At 37.3% G+C, this 21,067-nt stretch overlaps 1 protein-coding gene across 3 annotated transcripts in view; it reads right to left on the bottom strand.

Moving 5' to 3' along the window:
* LOC131962826 (inositol polyphosphate-4-phosphatase type I A-like) overlaps window positions 1-21,067 on the bottom strand; it is a 39,505-nt gene that overhangs the window by 9,393 nt on the left and 9,045 nt on the right. The window contains exons 3-19 of one of the 3 annotated variants that reach the window (XM_059327912.1): window positions 15,907-16,127; window positions 14,799-14,843; window positions 13,875-13,993; window positions 12,822-12,938; window positions 12,497-12,576; window positions 11,214-11,322; window positions 10,297-10,387; window positions 8,456-8,603; window positions 7,607-7,737; window positions 6,701-6,805; window positions 6,477-6,585; window positions 6,235-6,252; window positions 4,594-4,780; window positions 3,476-3,697; window positions 2,610-2,754; window positions 1,820-1,978; window positions 883-915 (exon numbers count right to left, since the gene is read on the bottom strand). In XM_059327912.1, the coding sequence (XP_059183895.1) occupies window positions 883-915; window positions 1,820-1,978; window positions 2,610-2,754; window positions 3,476-3,697; window positions 4,594-4,780; window positions 6,235-6,252; window positions 6,477-6,585; window positions 6,701-6,805; window positions 7,607-7,737; window positions 8,456-8,603; window positions 10,297-10,387; window positions 11,214-11,322; window positions 12,497-12,576; window positions 12,822-12,938; window positions 13,875-13,993; window positions 14,799-14,843; window positions 15,907-16,015 (1,927 nt within the window). In that variant the 5' untranslated portion in view covers window positions 16,016-16,127. The remainder of the gene's footprint in view (window positions 1-882; window positions 916-1,819; window positions 1,979-2,609; window positions 2,755-3,475; window positions 3,698-4,593; window positions 4,781-6,234; window positions 6,253-6,476; window positions 6,586-6,700; window positions 6,806-7,606; window positions 7,738-8,455; window positions 8,604-10,296; window positions 10,388-11,213; window positions 11,323-12,496; window positions 12,577-12,821; window positions 12,939-13,874; window positions 13,994-14,798; window positions 14,844-15,906; window positions 16,128-21,067) is intronic. The other 2 variants (XM_059327914.1, XM_059327915.1) reach the window with 2 other exon arrangements.

Here is a 21,067-nt window from a genome sequence, read left to right as displayed (position 1 = left end):
TTTCTATCTGGTTATCTGGTATGGTTTCCTGGTCTGGTTTCTATCTGGTTTCTCTCTGGTTTCTAACTGATTTCTATCTGGTTATCTGGTCTGGTTTCTATCTGGTTTCTCTCTGGTTTTCTGTCTGGTTTCTGTCTGGTTTCCTGGTCTGGTTTCCTGGTCTGGTTTCCTGGTCTGGTTTCTCTCTGGTTTTTGTCTGGTTTTCTGTCTGGTTTCTGTCTGGTTTCTGTCTGGTTTCCTGGTCTGGTTTCTGTCTGGTTTCCTGGTCTGGTTTCTGTCTGGTTTTCTGATCTGGTTTCTATCTGGTTTCTCGCTGGTTTCTTGCTGCTTTCTTTCTGGTTTCTGTCTGGTTTCTCTCTGGTTTCTGGCTGGTTTCTGGCTGGTTTCTGCCTAGTTTCTCGCTGGTTTCTCTGGTCTGGTTTCTCGCTTGTTTCTGACTGGTTTCTCTCTGGTTTCTGTCTGGTTTCTCGTCTGGTTTCTGTCTGGTTTCTCGTCTGGTTTCTCGCTAGTTTCTCTCTGGTTTCTCGCTGGTTTCTCACTGGTTTCTCGCTGGTTTCTGTCTGGTTTCTGTCTGGTTTCTGTCTGGTTTATATCTGATTTATATCTGGTTTCTCGCTAGTTTCTCTCTGGTTTCTATCTAGTTCCTCTCTAGTTTCTCTCTGGTTTTCTGGTCTGGTTTCTCTCTGGTTTCTATCTAGTTCCTCTCTAGTTTCTCTCTGGTTTCTATCTAGTTCCTCTCTAGTTTCTCTCTGGTTTTCTGGTCTGGTTTCTCTCTGGTTTCTATCTGGTTTCTGTCTGGTTTCTCTCTGGTTATCTGGTTTTCTGGTCTATAACCCTTCAGTATCTGAGAGTCCTGGAAAACAGACAGACAGCAGCTCTTACCTGGGTACGCCTCCTCAGCAGCAGGACTCCCATCTGTACAGAGGACGATGATGGAGGCGTGATTAACACACAGACACACACAGCAGACACACACACACACACACACACACACACAGAGAGCAGGTAAAACACACACCTGGACACAGATCAGACTGAAAACAGATCTGTAAAGGGACAGTTGACAGGTTCCCTTTAAGCTCTCAGTCGTGTTAAAGCACCAGACTCCATTAACAGAAACAGTGATTTTACTGAGCAGAACTCAGCTGGTAAACAACAACACAAACAAATCAACGAGCCGAGGCAGAAACACAACAACAGCTCCTGTGTTCTGCACAGTTAGTGTAACTATCCCAAATCAGACACGTTCAAATAAAATCCTATCAAAATATCACATGAACTACTAATATAAATGATCATGTGATGCTTCCAGTTCATTAAATGGAGTGAAACTAAACTTCCTCCTTCTGTCCTTCACAATAAAATACACAACAGTAAAAATACAGATAGACTTTTAAGATCTTACTGCTTTCTCTCATCACAGTTACTTTCTATTGGAATTATTCATGTAAATCTCCATGTACATACATTAAACTTCACATGTAGATTGTTAAATATGTGTAAATTAATTATAGCCACCAAGAAATTACTGTGAAAACACCGGAAAGTGCAACATTACATGTGTCTGATTTGGGATACAGTCTCTATAAATCAGTGTTTTTGTGAATGGAGTCTGGTGCAGACCTCTCCCCTCAGGTCTGTGTAACAGGTGTGTGCAGTACAACATGTAAATAAACAGAAACTCTCATATCTAGAGATCAACATGAAGCAGCTGCAGAGTGAAAACAAGCTGATTTAAAGCTGCAGAAACACAGAAAACACTCTGAGCTCCTCCAGCCTGAGGAGAGGAGTTCGGATGAATAACAGGAGGAGAACCTACAGGAGTCTGTGGTGGAGGAGGAGGAGAGGGCGGGCAGAGAGGAGGAGGAGGGAGGAGCTGGTGATGAAGATGATGATGGTGATGAAGATGGTAGAGATTCCTGTGATTTACTGTCTGGGTTGATCCAGAACGCTCGTCTCTTCCCTTCACCGTCACAGCCTACACAATCATTCATGCATTAATTTACACCTTAAACTGGGTCAATATTACCATCTTTAATGTGCTGGTTTATTTACATTTTTAACTATAATTATTTATTGTATTTTCCTCATTTTAAGGTGTGATTTTAAAAGTTGTGTATCTTGTAATTTAGATAATTTTCCCTTATTTTAGTCACAAACTTCATTTAATTTGTAAATGTGAAATATAAGAGCAAGAAAAACTCCAGATGAAACCTGATTCAGTGACTCGTCAGAACATTTTGACATTTAAACTTTGTTTTCCTGCAGAAAATGATGCATGACGGGTGAAGATTATGACATGAAATGTCAACTACTAAATAGTCAACTATTGTGTGGGTTTGTCTATTTTATATTGTATGTATTGTTTTGTTTTCATTTGATATTTTTGTTTTTGTATAGTTCTTTATTGTGATTGTATTGTATGTTGTATGTGGAAGACTAGCTGGTTGCTATGGCAACAGCTAATGGGGATTCTTAATAAAATGAAATGAAATGAAATCAGCGTATTAACATGAATTATTTCACATTTCTACCTTGAAATAGAAAAGAAACAATAGAGTGAACATTGTTTGATATATATATATATATTGTGTGTGTGTGTGTGTTACCTTTCTTGGTGGCGCCGCCCTGCAGGTCGGTGGCGGTGGCGCCGTCGTGGCTGCTGACGCTGGGACGGCGTTCCTTCTGCAGCAGCTTGTCGACCCGCTGGATGATGCACTCCAGAGATTTATCCACGTTCACCCACACCTTCTCCTGGAGCAGGACCACAAGAAAAAAAACCTTCTTCAGCACGCCACAGATCAGGCAGCAGCACGCCGTAACTCTGCTTAATAAACATTTTATGTAAAACAAACAAATATGGACCTCCAGCTCCGTTACGTAAACACAAAATCTAAACTCAGAGATAATAATATAAACATTAAAAGCTTTATAATCAACCTTAATGTGTATTTTTTGTTTATTTTATTTGTTTTCATATAAAACGTGGGACAGAATCAGTAGCTGATCTCTGTTGGTATGAAACCATGAACCAATGATCTATTTTGCATGTTTTATTTACAGTAATAACTTTATTTATATCTGATATGTAGACAAGCTGAGAAAGCCAGTTAAAGTTCAATCATAGCAGCTTTTCACAGTGTCACAATATCTAGAACATTTTTAAAATGTGAATTTTCTTTTTTAATTTACATGCAAATAGACTGTTTTGTAGTTTTATTATTTATTAATTTTTATCCTGTTTTTGTGTTTATAAATAGTAAAACATATTGGTACATTTCCACAGAAATCAGTACTTAATTAAAGAAAGAAGAAGAAAAATCTGACTGATAGCCAAGTTTGTGTGGAGAAAAAGGAGCCATGCATGTGATGTAAGGACAGATTTGAACCGAAATCTCCTGGACTTGAGAGGTTTAGCAGGTCTTTAATATATCATAATATATTTTTAATATATGGGTGATTGTCCCTGACTGACCCACTCCTCCTCGGTCCAGTCGGCGTGCAGCGAGGAGCGGCTGGTGGAGGTGCTGCCGCTCCAGGTGGCGAGCAGCGTGTCCTGGTCGTTCCTCAGCACCACCTGCTCCTGGTCGGCCGACGGAGACGCCTTGGAGGCGATGTAGTCGGGCCGTGCTGCGTTCAGGGCCTGGATGGACGACGCCAGCAGCTTACAGTCACACACCGTCACCAGCTGACGGGTCTGATAACAGATAGATAGAGAGGAGAGGGGTAATACAGTTATTAAAGAAATATAAAAAATATATATATAATAAATAAGTCACACACCGTCACCAGCTGACGGGTCTGATAGAGAGGGGTAATACAGATATTAAAGAAATATAAAAAATATATAATTAATAAGTCACACACCGTCACCAGCTGACGGGTCTGATAGAGAGGGTTAATACAGATATTAAAGAAATATAAAAAATATATATAATAAATAAGTCACACACCGTCACCAGCTGACGGGTCTGACACACAGACAGACAGAGAGGGGTAATACAGTTATTACATATTATTATATCATTATAGTCATTCTATGCTTTATTCTATCCTGTTTTATCCTGTTTAGAATATAATTAAAATATAATAAATATAATATAAAATATAAAAAAAATATGTAAAATTTAAAAATATAAAATAATATAATGAAATATAAAAAATATATATAATAAATAAAGATAAATTAATTAAATATAGAATATAATTAAAATATAATTAATATAATTTAAAATATATAAAAAAATAAATTATAAAAAAATAAAAATATAAAATATAAAGAAATATAAAAAATATATAATAAAGATAAATGAATAAATTATATATAGAATATAATTGTAATATAATAAATATAATAAAAATATGTTTTTAAACAAGAAATTATAAAAAAATATAAAATAATATAAAGAAAAAAATATATAATAAATAAAGATAAATGAATAAAAAAAATAAAAATATGAACAGATCTGATGAAGCTGGAAAAGACTTTTAGCTGCGTTTGTTGTCTGAAAGCTCCTTTAATAATAAAGTTTATGACTAGTTTTAACCAACAGGAATGACTGAGGACTTAAAATGAAATAAATGAGAGTAGACCTTGTCAGCCAGGATGGCGAGCGTCCTCTCCAGGCCGCTGGCCGAGCGGTCCTTGGCGGCGCGGGACAGACGCTCAGCGTAGTAGCTGACCTGAGTCTTCAACGTGTTGATGTGGGAGATTATCTCTTTAGCCCGGACGATGTCCTGAGGGATGTAGACGATGGACTGGGACGAGGACAGAGCACTGCTGCAGGGAGGACATATTATATATATTATATTATTATTATATTATTATATTATATATATTATATTAGAACGATGTCCTGAGGGATGTAGACGATGGACTGGGACGAAGACAGAGCACTGCTGCAGGGACACATATTATATATATTATATTATTATTATTTTATATTATATTATATATATTATATTAGAACGATGTCCTGAGGGATGTAGACGATGGACTGGGACGAGGACAGAGCACTGCTGCAGAGAGGACATATTATATATATTATATTATTATTATATTATATTATATATATATTATATTATATTAGAACGATGTCCTGAGGGATGTAGACGATGGACTGGGACGAAGACAGAGCACTGCTGCAGAGAGGACATATTATATATATATTACATATTATATCTATTATATTTATTAAATATATAATATTATATTATAATTATATTAGAACGATGTCCTGAGGGATGTAGACGATGGACTGGGACGAAGACAGAGCACTGCTGCAGGGAGGACATATTATATATATTATATATATCGTCAACTATTTTGATAATCCAATAATTGGTTTGAGCAGTTTTTTTAAAGACAATAAGTCCAAATTCTCTGATTTCAGCTTCTTCAATGTGAATATTTTTGGTTTCTTTGTTCCTTTATGACAATAAACTGAATATCTCTTTGGTTTGTGGACAGAACAAGAGATTTGAGGACGTCATCTTGTGGTTGGGAACACTCATTGATATTTTTATACATTTTATTCACCAAACAACTAATCGATTAATTGTTTAAATAAACAATAATCCAAAATAAATAAATGAATCCACAATTAAAATCATCGTTAGTTACAGCCCAATATTAAATTAAATTAAATTAAATTAAATTAAATTAAATTAAATTAAATTAAATTAAATTAATTATCCGAGCGTACGCTGACGACTCTCTGCTGTTTCCTCCAATCACCTGCAGCCTCGTATCGACCTTTAATGTTTATTAATCTGTTAATAACATGCACATGCCTGTTTAACAACCTGTTTCCATCTGAAACAAACACAAAGACGACATGAAACCTTCACACACTCTCATCTGTCTCTAGAGACGTCTGGAGGTCAGTTTTTATACGTCTAAATGTGTTTTAAGAGACGACTGAGTGAGTGAATTTACACAACGAGCAGCGCTGCAACAAACTTTGTGTCCAGTTATAAAATATCACACAGAAACATTTGAGTTTCCTTCAAACAGACACAGTTAAATCAGAAGCTTCAGTGATTGTAGCTGTGAACAGAAACATGAAACAAACAGTGAGAATAAAGATCTGGGAGCAGTAAATAAAGCTTTAAATGAAACAAACAGTGAGAATAAAGATCTGGAAGCAGTAAATAAAGCTTTAATGTGAAACAAACAGTCTGTGAAGGTGAAGACGGGACAAATAAAGGAAAAGAAGCAGAGCAACAACTCACCATTCCTCCTCATAAACGCTGATCAATAAAAGTAAAACAAAAGAAAATTAAAGAGGAAGCTGAGAAAGAACTGAATTAATGATCACAGAGCAGCCAAATAAATCATCTCTCACGCAAAATAACTTCATATGGATCAAATGTTTGGTAATAAATGAGGAGAGGGGGATAAAAGCAGCATGCAGAACATACTTTATATCATTATTACTATTTTTATTATTATTATTATGGTTGTGTGGACTCACTGTTTCTTTGTCTCCTCAAACTTCTGCAGGAGTTTCCTCAGGCCGCTGTTCTTAAAGCCCTGACAGTGAGCCGCCGGGGCGCCGATCGTCACCACGTCGTATGTGTGATCTGCAGAAAGACAGACAGAGAGGTTAAACTGGTTTGACTTTCATGCAAACTGGACAAAGCAGCATGAGTTCAGGTCCCAGAAGGTGGAGGTGTGACGTGGTGGTGGTGGTCTCACCGAAGCCCAGCTGGTCCTGGACCCTCATCCTCTGGACGTGCAGGTTGGTGGGCATGAACTCCAGCTTCCTCTCAGCCTTCAGGTTGCTGGCTTTGAACGACGGACCTCAACACACAAAGACACAAAAGTTATTATTATTCTCCTTCTGAGGGATCATCATCATCATCATCATCATCATCATCATGGGACCTGAATCATCTGGACTGACACTCAGACGACTGGAAACTTAAAGGAGAATTCTGAAAGTTTGTGACAAAACAAGTGAAGTATGAGAGGAAAGCTGCACAAGTGCCTCGATAACTTCCTCTCCTGAAGCTCCATGTTTGTGTGTGTTTGTACCAGATCAGGGGCCAGATTCACAAAGTATTCTTAAGAAGAAAATACTTCTTAGGTGCCACTTTTTTCTTAACTTTGCTCTTAAGACAAAGTTTAAGAAGATTTGGTTACTGACGGATATATTTGTGAGCCTCCACCTCAAATATTCATTCTTATAACTGGACTGATTACTCTACCTCTACCTCAGACTGTCTCTATGAAGTTGTCAGTATTTTATAGGTCGATTGCACTTTGGATCAGTCTTCCAGGTTGATGAAATTAAGGGAAAAGCTGGTTTTAAAAAAAGATTAAGATTGTATTTGATGTCAACACCTGAATTGTATCATCATTTTATTGGAGTGTGGTTGGGCTATGTGATACAAGACTGTATCATGCTTTCTTTTTCCTATTTTATTTCATTTTTATATATTTTTATAATGACTTGAGTTTGTAATGCCTGTGGTCCTCTATTAAAAATGATTGTCTGGACCCCAGGAAGACCAGCTGTGGTCTTGGCGTCACCTAATGGGAATCCTTTTAAATAAAGAAAATAAAGCTCAGTGCTGGTGTTAGTGTAGAAGCTGTGGTCACCTCTGTAGTGGGTGAGGTCGCTGAGCGTCTCCTGGTAGGTCAGGATGATGGTCTGATACTGGGACACAATCTGTCTCCTCAGGTTCTCCCAGCAGGGAGACAACTCTCCCAGCTCCTCCAGCTCACACACCCTGCAACAGAAACACAGTCAGAGACTAGACCTGTGTGCATGCAGGTTTATATAATATATTTATTGAGTTTTCTTTTATAAAATTGACACAGGTCACAAGAAAAATAGAAAACAAGCAACCATACAAGAACAAGAGTCCTTGAGGATCCATTCATGAGTAAAGAGCAAATGAACATCAGTATAAACATGCAGAGGGTAAAATGATTCTGCTCCAGGTTTGTTTATTAAATGAGCCAGATTATTGTTCTTAATATAATGTATAAAACGTCTCCGTGCTCTTTGAAACAGCTCGTTTATTCTTAAGTGTGTCTGTAACATAAAGACTTAAACCACTGTGAGATGCTGGTTTACCAACGTTTCTCCATGTTAAAGCAATCACTCGTTCTGCCTCTAACAAACAACTTAAGAACAACTTGTTGATGATAATTTATGTTCTGCCCCTCTATACTATACTATACTATACTACACTATACTATACTATACTATACTACACTATACTATACTATACTATACTATACTATACTATACTATACTAGAGACCAAGTTAAAACAGTCTGGGTTCCCATATAGTCTAATGAGAGAATCTCCTGAACTAAAACACCTTTTACACTTCTGGCTGCAGCTTTTCTTAATCTACTGTGGTAGTAAGAAGCTCTAGTTCATTTGTGTGTGTGTGTGTGTGTGTGTGTGTGTGTGTGTGTGTGTGTGTGTGTGTGTACCTGGCTGCGTCCTCCTCCAGCAGCAGCTTAACAAACTGTCTGGGTACGTTGAGGGACAGGACGCTCTCAGCCATCTGCTCCAGGACCCGGAGGTGGTTCCCGTCGGTGGAGGGGAACCGGTACATCCGGGACATGGTCCCCCCAAACACTGAGGACCAACACACACACACACACACACACACACACACACACACACACACACACACACACACACACACACACAGAGACAGACAGACAGAGAGACAGACAGATGAGATTATAATAGATCCACCTCACTAGGATCTAAAGACAGAACCATAATAAATGATAAAGATGTTGTTGTTGTTGTGTTATTTTCAGATCCTCCCTGGTAATATATATTATATATATATCCTTTATTGAAGCAGGTAAACTGATCTGGATCAATATATTCTGCTGATAATGAGATCAGGCTGATGGATCGGTGACGTGGAGCCCAGCAGGAATATCTCCTTACGCTCTTTATTTTTATCTTCCTGATTTTAGATTCTACACAACCCAACACAGTCTTCTGTCCTTGTCTTTGTGTTTTAGCTGCTACAGATTTAATAATTCTCTGGTGACGTGTTCTGTTGTCCAGAAGTTTCCAGATTGATTTCATGGTTTGCCATCAGAAGACAGACAGCAGTAATCTGACCCTCAACAACACTGAGGAGAAACACTCCACAGTCAACCTTCTCCTGTCTTCTGTCTCTGCTGAACCTGTTCTTACTGTCTAACTGCCATAATATTATAGTGCAATATATTTATAATCATATCATCTAATAACTACCTCTACATGCTAACACTCCTCCTCATTCTCCTCCTTTACATACAGAGCTATTTATTCTATATTCAGTATGTTTTGCCGTTCAATTATTTATTCTTGCTGTGATATTTTATACCTCTAGTATACCTTATTGTCCTTAAGTGTTTGTGTGTTGTTGTTCTTAATTTGTTTTATGCACTATGGCAGCTGCACTCTAATTCCATTATGCTATGTACAATGCCAATAAAGACTATTCTATTCCATTCTATTCCATTCCACTCTATTCTATTCTATTCTATTCTATTCTATTCTATTCTATTCTATTCTATTCTATTCTATTCCATTCCATTCCATTCCATTCCATTCCATTCTATTCTATTCTATTCTATTTTATTCCATTCCATTCCATTCTATTCCACTCTATTCTATTCCATTCCACTCTATTCTATTCTATTCTATTCCATTCAATTCCATTCTATTCCATTCCACTCTATTCTATTCCATTCCACTCTATTCTATTCTATTCTATTCCACTCTATTCTATTCCATTCCATTCCATTCCACTCTATTCTATTCCATTCCATTCCATTCTATTCTATTCTATTCTATTCCACTCTATTCTATTCTATTCTATTCCACTCTATTCTATTCTATTCTATTCAATTCCATTCTATTCTATTTTATTCCATTCCATTCCATTCTATTCTATTCTATTCCATTCCATTCCATTCCACTCTATTCCATTCTATTCTATTCCACTCTATTCTATTCTATTCTATTCTATTCCACTATATTCTATTCTATTCTATTCCACTACATTCTATTCTATTCTATTCTATTCCACTATATTCTATTCTATTCTATTCTATTCTATTCCATTCCATTCCATTCCATTCTATTCTATTCTATTCTATTCTATTCTATTCTATTCTATTCCATTCTATTCTATTCTATTCTAAAAATCAGAGTTTCTGCCACCAGGAGGCAGAGACAGACACTTTAAACTGGTCCGAGAGTCACAGGAAGGAGTGTGTGTGTGTGTGTGTGTGTGTGTGTGTGTGTGTGTGTGTGTTACCTGAGCGCAGCAGTGTGTCTTTGCATAGCGAGGCGTATTTTATTCTGACTCCCATCGACTCTGTGAGGCTCTCATCCACAGGAAGCATGGTCTACACACACACACACACACACACACCACACACACACACACACACACACACACACACACACACACACAGACACACACAGACACACACAGACACACACACGCAGTTATTATGACATAAATCATCACCGTCTGTGGTCATAAATTAATGTGAATGTTTAAGTTTATTTTGGTTGAATTTTAAACCAGAGAAGTAATAAAAGTTTCTGCTTGATAACAGACGAGTTTCATTAGAAACTGTAATCATTTAAAGGGCCAGCGTGTATTTGAGACTGTGTGAAGCAGTGAGGCATCATGGGAGTTGTTGTCTTCGAATAAATGACACATTTCTGTGGTTTGAAGCTGCTTAGAAACATGATGATGATGAACGATTTATGTAACCCTGTCTACATAACTTTATGTATCTACAGCTCTGGAAAATGTAAAACCCACTGCTGTGATTAAAGATTGAGATTATCCACCAACAATGTGTTCTAAACTCTTCCTAAGTTAAGATATTAGTGTTTTGTTGTTTAAAAATGATGTTTTCTTTGCATTATTCTGCATCTTTCCTTGTTATTTTGACCAATTAATATTATTATTAACCAATAAATGCTCTAAATGTCAATATTCTAATTTTAAATTTCAATTTAAAATGTTGTCATCACTTTCTAGAATGAAACAAAAATGTTCATTTTACTCAAACTCATACCTATAATAAATGTTAAAACCAGCAGAAGTGATCATGTTTCAGTGGTGTCTTCATTCTTTCCAGAGCTGTATTGATCAGACTTTCTGCCCCTAAAGTTTTATTATTATCTGAGGTGATGGTGTCCGGCAGCATGTCTCACCCGTCCGTTGATGGTGTCCGGCAGCCGTCCGGCCGTCCTCTGGTCGGCTCTCTCCTCCAGCTGCCAGGCCGCCACCGTGATCTTCCCCACGCGCTCGTTCTCCGCCGACCTGATCACAAACACAGTTATACCATCTAGAACCTCAGGAGGAACTCTATCCTTTCATCACACAGTTATATCATCTAGAACCTCAGGAGGAACTTCATCCTTTCATCTAGAAAAACTCTAAAGAAACCTGAAGGTGTTAAAGCGACTGATTTTATTTCTAAATTAAAGAGAACTTTGAGGTTACTGCTGCCCTATTGGAACCAGTTAGAACCAGTTAGAACCAGTTTAAAACCAGTTTGAACCAGTTAGAACCAGTTAGAACCAGTTTAAAACCAGTTTGAAACTATTAAAACCAGTTTAAAACCAATTTGAACCAGTTAAAGGAACTTTAAGCTCGTGTTCAGGGTTAAAACTTGTATTTTATTGACGGAAAGGATGAATGAGTTGATTTAGAAATGAGAAAATGAGAATAAACATATTTATAATTACAAAAAGGGTCCATAACCTGGACAGATTACTTTTAGTATTATATTATTTCTGAAACACTGTATGGATCTCTGGCTTCTGTTACAGTTACAGGAACTCTCTGGATTTAACGTTTCATCTGTAAAAACTCTAAAGAAACCTGAAGGTGTTAAATGAGCCACAGATTTTATTTCTCCAGCAGTGATGGTTTTAACCTCGTCTTACTCTCTCAAAGGAAATATTTAATTTAAATAAAAGGAAGGAAGACAGATTTTCATGTGTGTTTAAATCTGGTCTGTTTCCTGTTTAGACTGGATCTGTGCTGACAGTTTTACAGGTTTAAATCTGGAGAACCATGAAAGTTACAGGTCATAATAACACACAGCATCCTGATGCTACAGTAATAATAATAATAATTTATTTTATTTATGGGCGCCTTTCTGAACACTCAAGGTCACCAACAATAAAACACTCAGTCATAAAAGCAGGCTATAAAACTACATACAAATACTAATAAAACTTCAGAATAATAACAGTAAAGTGAAAGCAGATGAAATTGAAGGGAGTAGCCTGTCTAAAAAGATGGTTTTCAGGTGAGATTAGTAATAAAAAGATGGTTTTCAGGTGAGATTAGTAATAAACAGATGGATTTCAGGTGATATTAGTAATAAAAAGATGGATTTCAGGTGATATTAGTAATAAAAAGATGCTTTTCAAGTGAGATTAGTAATAAAAAGATGGTTTTCAGGTGTGATTAGTAATAAAGAGACCTGAGCTCCAGCTGCAGTCTGTGGCTCTTCTCCTGCAGCAGCTCCTTCACCGGGAACAGAGCCGAGCCCAGCATGTACATCTAAACACATTCAATATTATACATATTATTATATATTATTATATATTATAGGGAACAGAGCCGAGCCCAGCATGTACATCTAAACACATTCAATATTATACATATTATTATATATTATAGGGAACAGAGCCGAGCCCAGCATGTACATCTACACACAATAAATATTATAGATATTATTATATATTATATATCTGAGTGATGTGTTGTTCCTGTGGTGATATTATTATTAATAATAATAATATTACCGTTCCCTGTGAGCGGTCCTTGACGTCGTAGACGGCGAGCTTCAGCTGCGTCTGCTGGCTGATGTTGGAGTCCTGGAAGAACGCCACGCTGCTCAGGAACACTGGGTTACTGCTGCCCTGTTAAATAAGGATTAATGCCCAGTTAGAACCAGTTAAAGGGTTACTGCTGCCCAGCTAGAACACGTTAGAACCAGTTAAAACCAGTTAAAGGATCTTTAAGGTTACTGCTGCCCAGTTAGGACCAGCTAAAACCCAGTTAGAACACGTTAAAACCAGTTAAAACCAGTTAGAGGAACTTTAAGGTGACTGCTGCCCTGTCAGAACCAATTAGAACCAGTTAGAACCAGTTAAAACCCAGTTAGAACCAACTAAAACCCAGTTAAAACCAGTTAGAGGAACTTTAAGGTTACTGCTGCCCTGTCAGAACCAGTTAGAACCAGTTAAAACCCAGTTAAAACAAGTTAGAACCAGTTAGAGGAACTTTAAGGTGACTGCTGCCCTGTTAGAACCAGTTAGAACCAGTTTAAGGAACTTAAAGGTGACTGCTGCCCTGTCAGAACACGTTAGAACCAGTTAGAGGAACTTTAAGGTGACTGCTGCCCTGTCAGAACCAGTTAGAACCAGTTAAAACCCAGTTAAAACCCAGTTAAAACCAGTTAGAACCAGTTAGAGGAACTTTAAGGTTACTGCTGCCCTGTCAGAACCAGTTAGAACCAGTTAGGACCAGTTAAAACCCAGTTAGAACCAACTAAAACCCAGTTAGAACCAGTTAGAGGAACTTTAAGGTGACTGCTGCCCTGTCAGAACATGTTAGAACCAGTTAGAACCAGTTAAATGAACTTTAAGGTTAATGCTGCCCTCTAAATATATGCATATGTAAAAGTGTTTTTTAGACTTATAAATAAAGTGTTTGAGATGAACTGTGGTCTAAAGTGATGTTTCACCAGTTTAAAGCCTGTCCCCAGCTCTCAGTGACAGGTGAGACAGGTGAGACAGGTGAGACAGGTGAGACAGGTGTGAGTCAGATAAGAGAGAGTGATTAGAGTCTCTGACCTCGATGACTTCTGTCTGGGCGTGTTTGGTCCAGAAGGCCTGAGGCGGCGTGGTGCAGCTCACCGCCACAAAACTGTTTGGTTTCCTGTCCAGAGCTGGAGGCTGCAGGTCGCAGCACGCTGCGCACAGCATACACAACACATTATATCATAATAATAATAACAATAATAATAATAACAACTTGTATATTAGTATTATGATGATAAGTCAGCAGGTCTGAGCACACTAGAGGGAGGATATAATACACATTATATACAGGCTTTAACCAGAACATAACATCAACAACTGTATAATAATAATCTGACTGGTTATTAATGTTTAACCCTCAGTCAGGTTGAGCTTTTCATTCTACATGTGTTTATAATTTTGGTTGTGTTCATGCATTTGTCATGAATTTTGTCCAGATTGTGTATTTTTATTGTCTCTTGTTATTTCCAGCTTAAGACTGAAATACACTGAGGACAAACAATAGTTACTCTACAGGTTGACACACTGAAACACATTCAAAATTATATTAATTTGTAAGTTTTTTTCTTGCAATTTCCAAGTTTTTTCTGCTAAATCTGTGAGTTTTTTTCTGCTAAATTTGTGAGTTTTTTTCTGCTAAATTTGTGAGTTTTTTTCTGCTAAATTTGTGAGTTTTTTTCTGCTATATGTGAGTTTTTTTCTGCTATATGTGAGTTTTTTTCTGCTATATGTGAGGGTTTTTTTTCACAGTATGTTTTTATATCCTCATCTTTAAGATACACCTTTATTTTGGAATTTCAAATGACTCTTCAGGTTGAGACACTGAAACACATTCAAAATACCGTTTCTAATCTCACTTATGTGTTGAACTGAGGTTAGAGCACGACCAGAATATTATTATTATTGTGATGATGATGATGATGATGATGATGATGATGAGTCAGCAGCTGAACTCACCCACGCTGAACTCCAGCACCGGCTCATCTGGGTCCTGACTGTTTCCTGGAGACACCAACACAAACATTAACAACAGAGAAGTCTCATACAGTAAAATCAGTTTAAATGTCCTCATCATGTCCTGTAGTTAGTTTTAATGTCTTAGATCAAGGGTCTCAAACTGGTGGCCCGCGGGCCAATTGTGGCCCTCGTGACGATATTTTGTGGCCCCCACCTTGATATGAAAATTTAATGTGAGTTTTATATGAATGGCACTTTACAGTGTTGTGTGTGGAAGGTCCCTTTAATTACTGTTTTTTGGTAATTTTGTGTCTTTTTAAAATAATTTTGTGTCTTTTTTTGGTAATTTTGTGTCTCTTTAAATAATTTTGTCTTTTTTTAGTAATTTTTTGTCTTTTTGGTCATTTTGTGTCTTTTTTTAATAATTTTGTGTCTTTTTAAAATAATTTTGTGTCTTTTTTTAAATAATTTTGTCTTTTTTTAGTAATTTTGTGTCTTTTTGGTAATTTTGTGTCTTTTTTAAATAATTTTTTGTCTTTTTAAAATTATTTTGTGTCTTTTTTTAAATAATTTTGTCTTTTTTTAGTAATTTTTTGTCTTTTTGGTCATTTTGTGTCTTTTTGGTCATTTTGTGTCTTTTTTAAATAATTTTGTCTTTTTATAGTAATTTTGTGTCTTTTTTTAGCAATTTCGTGTCTTTTTTTAGTAATTTTGTGTCTTTTTTTAGTAATTTTGTGTCTTTTTTGTTAATTTTGTGTCTTTTTTTAAAATAATTTTGTCTTTTTTTTGTCATTTTGTGTCTTTTTTGTCATTTTGTGTCTTTATTTAATAATTTTGTGTCTTCTTTTAACAATTTTGTTTCTTTCTTGGTAATTCTGTGTATTTTTTGGTAATTTTATGTATTTTTTGTAAGTCTGTGTCTTTTTTTAGTAATTTTTTTGGTCATCATGATACTGCCTCTAGCGGCCCCCAGGTAATTAGAGTTTGAGACCCCTGTGTTAGAGTGTCTCTGAGTAGACATTAGTTTTATTGTCTTATTGTCTCTATATAAACATTAGTTTTATTGTCTCAGTGTCTCTGAGTAGAGACAGGTAAATCTGGGTCCTACCTGCCAGGGCGAGGCCGATCATCTCACTGGACAGCTCCAGGGTGCTGGCCCGGTACACTGACCAGGGTCTCTGGGTCCTGGAGCCCAGCCGCTCCCTGACCCCCGACATGTCTCACCACCAGGACCAGGACTCACTCCGTCCCCCTTACTCTGTCCCATGGGAGGACGTCCTCGCTCCAAGGGACGCCACCATGAGGCTGCTGCAGGGACGCCTGTCCTCTCTACACAGACAGAGACAGATAGACAGATAGAGAGACAGACAGGAGAGAGTTTTAATCAACAACAGTGGATTCATCTCTCTTTATGTTTACTGTTATTGTTTTGTAAATGAAACCATAAATAAAAGAGGAGCGTTGAGGTTCAGGTGACCTGGAAACATTTTGTTTTCATGATCAATACAAACATTATTGTCTAATATCAGTTATAGTTATAGTTTAGAAAACTGCAGCAGTTTAAGTTTAATAACATTCACAAAAACCTTACAAATGAATTACATTTCAGTGACAATAATTATTATTATTTGCACAGACAGCAGCATGCAGAGATAATAATAAATATATATGTATGTGTATATACACAGTATATATATAAATATTATATTTAGTATGATAATTATGTGTGCAGCAGCTCTGCAGAGTTTCAGCTGTGTGTTGATTTGCATGTGTGTGTGTGTGTGTGTGTGTGTGTGTGTGTGTGTGTGTGTGTGTGTGTGTGTGTGTGTGTGTGTGTGTGACCTCATCATTTACATGGTTCTCCTCCAGATGAAGATGTTGCTAAGAGACGACCTGCTGCACACTTTAATATATTTATTCTCTCTTTGTCTTCATCTGTCTCACTGCGCCTCTCTATCTAATCTACATTATTATCTAAATTATTATCTATATATTCTATATAATCTACATTATTATTATTATTATCTATATATTCTATATAATCTACATTATTATTATTATCTTCTATATATTCTATATCTAGGATTATTATTATCTAATCATCCAATATATCTCTATATTCCAGCTGCTCTCTATAAATCTAGATTATTATGATCTATATATTCTCTCTCTCTGTCCCATTTTATTAAAGACCAATTAGCCCAGTTCCAGTGTCTGGTGATGGGGACCAGGGGGACCAGGGGGACCAGGTCTCTGTGGTCTACATCAGACTCTATTCTGGTCCTCCTCGCTCCATTTACTGCAGAAACACTGTTTATAATGTGTTTTATGTGGAGGTGAGATGTTCCTCCTCAGGTCAGAGACCTCTGGTCTCACTGTTTACTGGATCTGATTCTAGAAACTAAAACCTGGTGCTGGATCCTCCAAACAGTCCTCAGAGATGGTCTCATTCTCTGATCTGGGTTAATGTATCTGTCCTACTTCTGAGGAGACCTGCAGGTCTCTGTGTGTCCCACTTCACACAGAGACCTGATCTACATCTGGACCTGCAACATCTGCAGCAGCCTCAGACTAACAGAGACTATCAGAGACTACCAGAGACTACCTGAGACTATCAGAGTCTACCTGAGACTACCTGAGACTATCAGAGTCTACCTGAGACTACCTGAGACTACCAGAGTCTACCAGAGACTATCAGAGTCCACCTGAGTCTACCTGAGACTACCAGAATCTACCAGAGACTATCAGAGACTATCAGAGTCTATCAGAGTCTACCTGAGACTACCAGAGTCTACCTGAGACTATCAGAGTCTACCTGAGTCTACCTGAGACTACCTGAGACTATCGGAGACTACCTGAGACTATCAGAGACTATCAGAGTCTACCTGAGTCTACCAGAGACTATCAGAGTCTATCAGAGTCTACCTGAGACTACCTGAGTCTACCTGAGACTACCTGAGTCTACCTGAGACTACCTCAGACTACCTCACACTACCTCAGACTACCAGAGACTACCTGAGACGACCTGAGACTATCAGAGAGTACCTGAGACTACCAGAGAGTACCTGAGTCTACCAGAGTCTACCTGAGACTATCAGAGACTACCAGAGACTATCAGAGTCTACCTGAGACTACCAGAGACTACCTGAGTCTACCTGAGACTATCTGAGCCTACCAGAGACTACCTGAGTCTACCTGAGTCTACCAGAGAGTACCTGAGTCCACCAGAATCCACCTGAGAGTCTCTGTGCTCTAATCTGTTCCATCATGGAGCATTTTGTTGTTTTTTTCTGACTAATAATAATGTTCATTAGTTTAGAACACAGAGTGACTGGTTGAAGCTTTTCTCAGCTCTGAAAAATACTAAAATTCCAGAAGAAAAAAAAAGTTATAGTACTATTCAATGTGAAAGAAATAATGATGAATATAACCTTCTTTTCCCTTTTGTTTTTTCTTGAAAAAAGCTCTTTAGGGTGTTGCGTCTTCGGGTGTTTAATTAAATTGCTTGTGTTAAATTAGCAACACTTGTGCCTCCCCTTGAGATTTTAACTGTGTGAACCAGTAAATATATTACTAATTTAATAAATGACGTGGTATCAGATTGGCACATCAGCATTTTTGGCAGTATCGGAGTAATTTCCGATACTGGTACCAGGATGGGAACAACTCTAGTTTAATCTGCTGCTTCATCTCTTCTTTCATCACGTCTCTTATCTCCAACAACAACATCTAAACACTCAACACACCCAGATATCTCAGCAGCAAATACTTGTGTTTTTTACAGAGCGTGGGAGTCTCAGCAGCTGGACGCAAACATGCACCAACACAAAGAGAAACACTGAGATGAGATGAGTTAAATATCTGGAAGGTGTCTGCAGAGATCCAACCTGACACACAACAAGTCTCACTTGTGAAACATTGATTTGTTGCGTGTTTCCACCTAAACGTTTAGCAGAAGTTTAGAAAGTGACAGTTATTCTGTCAGCTCTTCAGACCCTAAACACTAGAGACTTTACTGCTGATTAAACATGTTCTTTGTGCACAACAGAGAGAAATATAGAAATAATAAACATATTACAGTGATGTTAGAGCAGTAGTTCTCAACCTTTTTGAGTCGCGACCCCAAATTTAACATGCATTTTGTCCGCGACCCCCACTCACTGAACACAATCTCACACACACAGTTCAGATCACCCAAAAAAGAAACAAAATGACCAAAAAAGAAAACAAAATGTCCAGAAAAGACACAAAATGACCAAAAAAGACTCAAAATGACCCAAAAAAAGACACAAAATGACCAAAAAAAGGAAACAAAATTACCAAAAAAGACAAATTGACCAGAAAATGATCAAAAAAAGACACAAAATTACCAAAAAAAGGAAACAAAATGACCAGAAAAGACACAAAATGACCAAGAAGACACAAAATGACCAAAAAAAAAGACACAAAATGACACAATAAATAAATAAAATTACCAAAAAAGACACAAAATGACAAAAAAAAGACACAAAATGACCTAAAAAAAGAAACAAAATTACCAAAAAAGACACAAATTGACCAGAAAATGATCAAAAAGACGCAAAATGACCAAAAAAAGGCAGAAAATGACCAAAAACACTAAAACACATGAACACTTTAACACAGTGGAGACAGAGCTGACTTCCTAAATGATTTGGCGACCCCCAGAAATCATCTCAAGACCCCAATTGGGGTCCCGACCCCAAGGTTGAGAACAGCTGTGTTAGAGGATGTGTATCTGTGCTGCAGCTCACAGTGACTGAGACTGTTAGATCAGACTAAATCAAGAGCTGCTACATGCAAAAACATGCACAGGTCTCTGTCTGCACACTGATGCAAGTTTAACACAATACATTCATGCTTTTTGACTCTGTGTGTGCATGTGTGTGTGTGTGTGTGTGTGTGTGTGTGTGTGATGAGGTGGAGTGTGCAGGAGTTCACTGAGTGTTTACAGGAAATGTTTGACAGAGAATAATGTGAGACAGTAACATGAATAGAAGCTGCAGCTGAGTCTGTCCTGCAGAAGCAGAGAGGCTCCATCACATTAAACATTTATACACACACACACACACACACACACACACACACACACACACAGACAGGCGGTGCAGAGTGCAGCAGCTCCTCTGATGTTGAATCAGCAGCAGAGTTCAGCTCAGATACTAAACACTGAAACACTGGAGCTGCAGACACAAACCTCTCACATACTAAACACACTGATGTTCTCCTCTAAATGATCTAAAGTGGAGAAATAATGGAAAATATAAACACACTTTACATAAAGAGTAGTAATAACTGTTATTATTCATGAGTCAATCACATCTTAACAAACCCACACAGCCTGAAAATAAGACTATCGATTTTTGAATATTCGAAAAATCATTAAATCCTAAAAAAATTGAATAGTTCGTCATATCTAGAAAAAAAAAAGTTGTATTACTGGTTCCTTCCACACGGGGCAGCGTAGCATTTGATGCTACACAGTGTGGCGGCTAGATACCAAACTGTAGAAGAAGAAACAACTTATTGACTCGTTGTAAACAGACTTGTCTCCCGTCTTCACCCCCAGCATGTCCACACGCTGATCTTTGTCAATAAAAACATTAACAGGCTGCAGTCTGAACTAATGCTCTGATTATGAAGACGTGCATGTTAAAAATGTTCCCGTCAGCAATGTTGTCTCTCTGTATGTTCAGTAAAACGTCTTTAAAATGAATATTATTAGTGCTTGAAGTCACCGCACGATGTGGCTCTCATGGTTTGTTGTTATTACCAGGTGATTTATGAAAAGATAAACCTGTTTCCTGCACAAGCACCTTTTGTATTGTAATTACTGTCCAGCAGAACTATGTGAGAATGCGTTGGGCTGAAATATCACATGTTTTTGTTAACTTTTATTAACTTTAGTTCTGCGTGGACAGTGTGTTGCATAGTGAGTTTTAATGTGTCAGGATGATTTCCGCTTAATAATAATATCCTGTGTTTTTAATGTTTAATGGGATTAAACAGTGTAACAGTTCTATAATGTAGAATAAAAAGACAGAGTTCTGAAAAATTGCAGGGTGGGGTTTTATTATTGAATATTCTAATATTAATCGATTAGTAGCCAACGATTATGGAATAGTACTTTTGCCTAACATGCAGATCCCTGTTAACTGCAGCATTATATTATATCTCCTCACTGTAGCTGGATTAATGCATTTCCATGAATTTGAACGTTATTTTCTGGAAGTATTTCTAGTGAACACTTC

Source organism: Centropristis striata, chromosome 24 (genome assembly GCF_030273125.1).
Source record: "Centropristis striata isolate RG_2023a ecotype Rhode Island chromosome 24, C.striata_1.0, whole genome shotgun sequence".
Lineage (NCBI taxonomy): Eukaryota > Metazoa > Chordata > Actinopteri > Perciformes > Serranidae > Centropristis > Centropristis striata.
The sequence above is the reverse complement of the archived record's forward strand: the minus strand, read 5'-3'. Positions and strand labels throughout refer to the sequence as shown.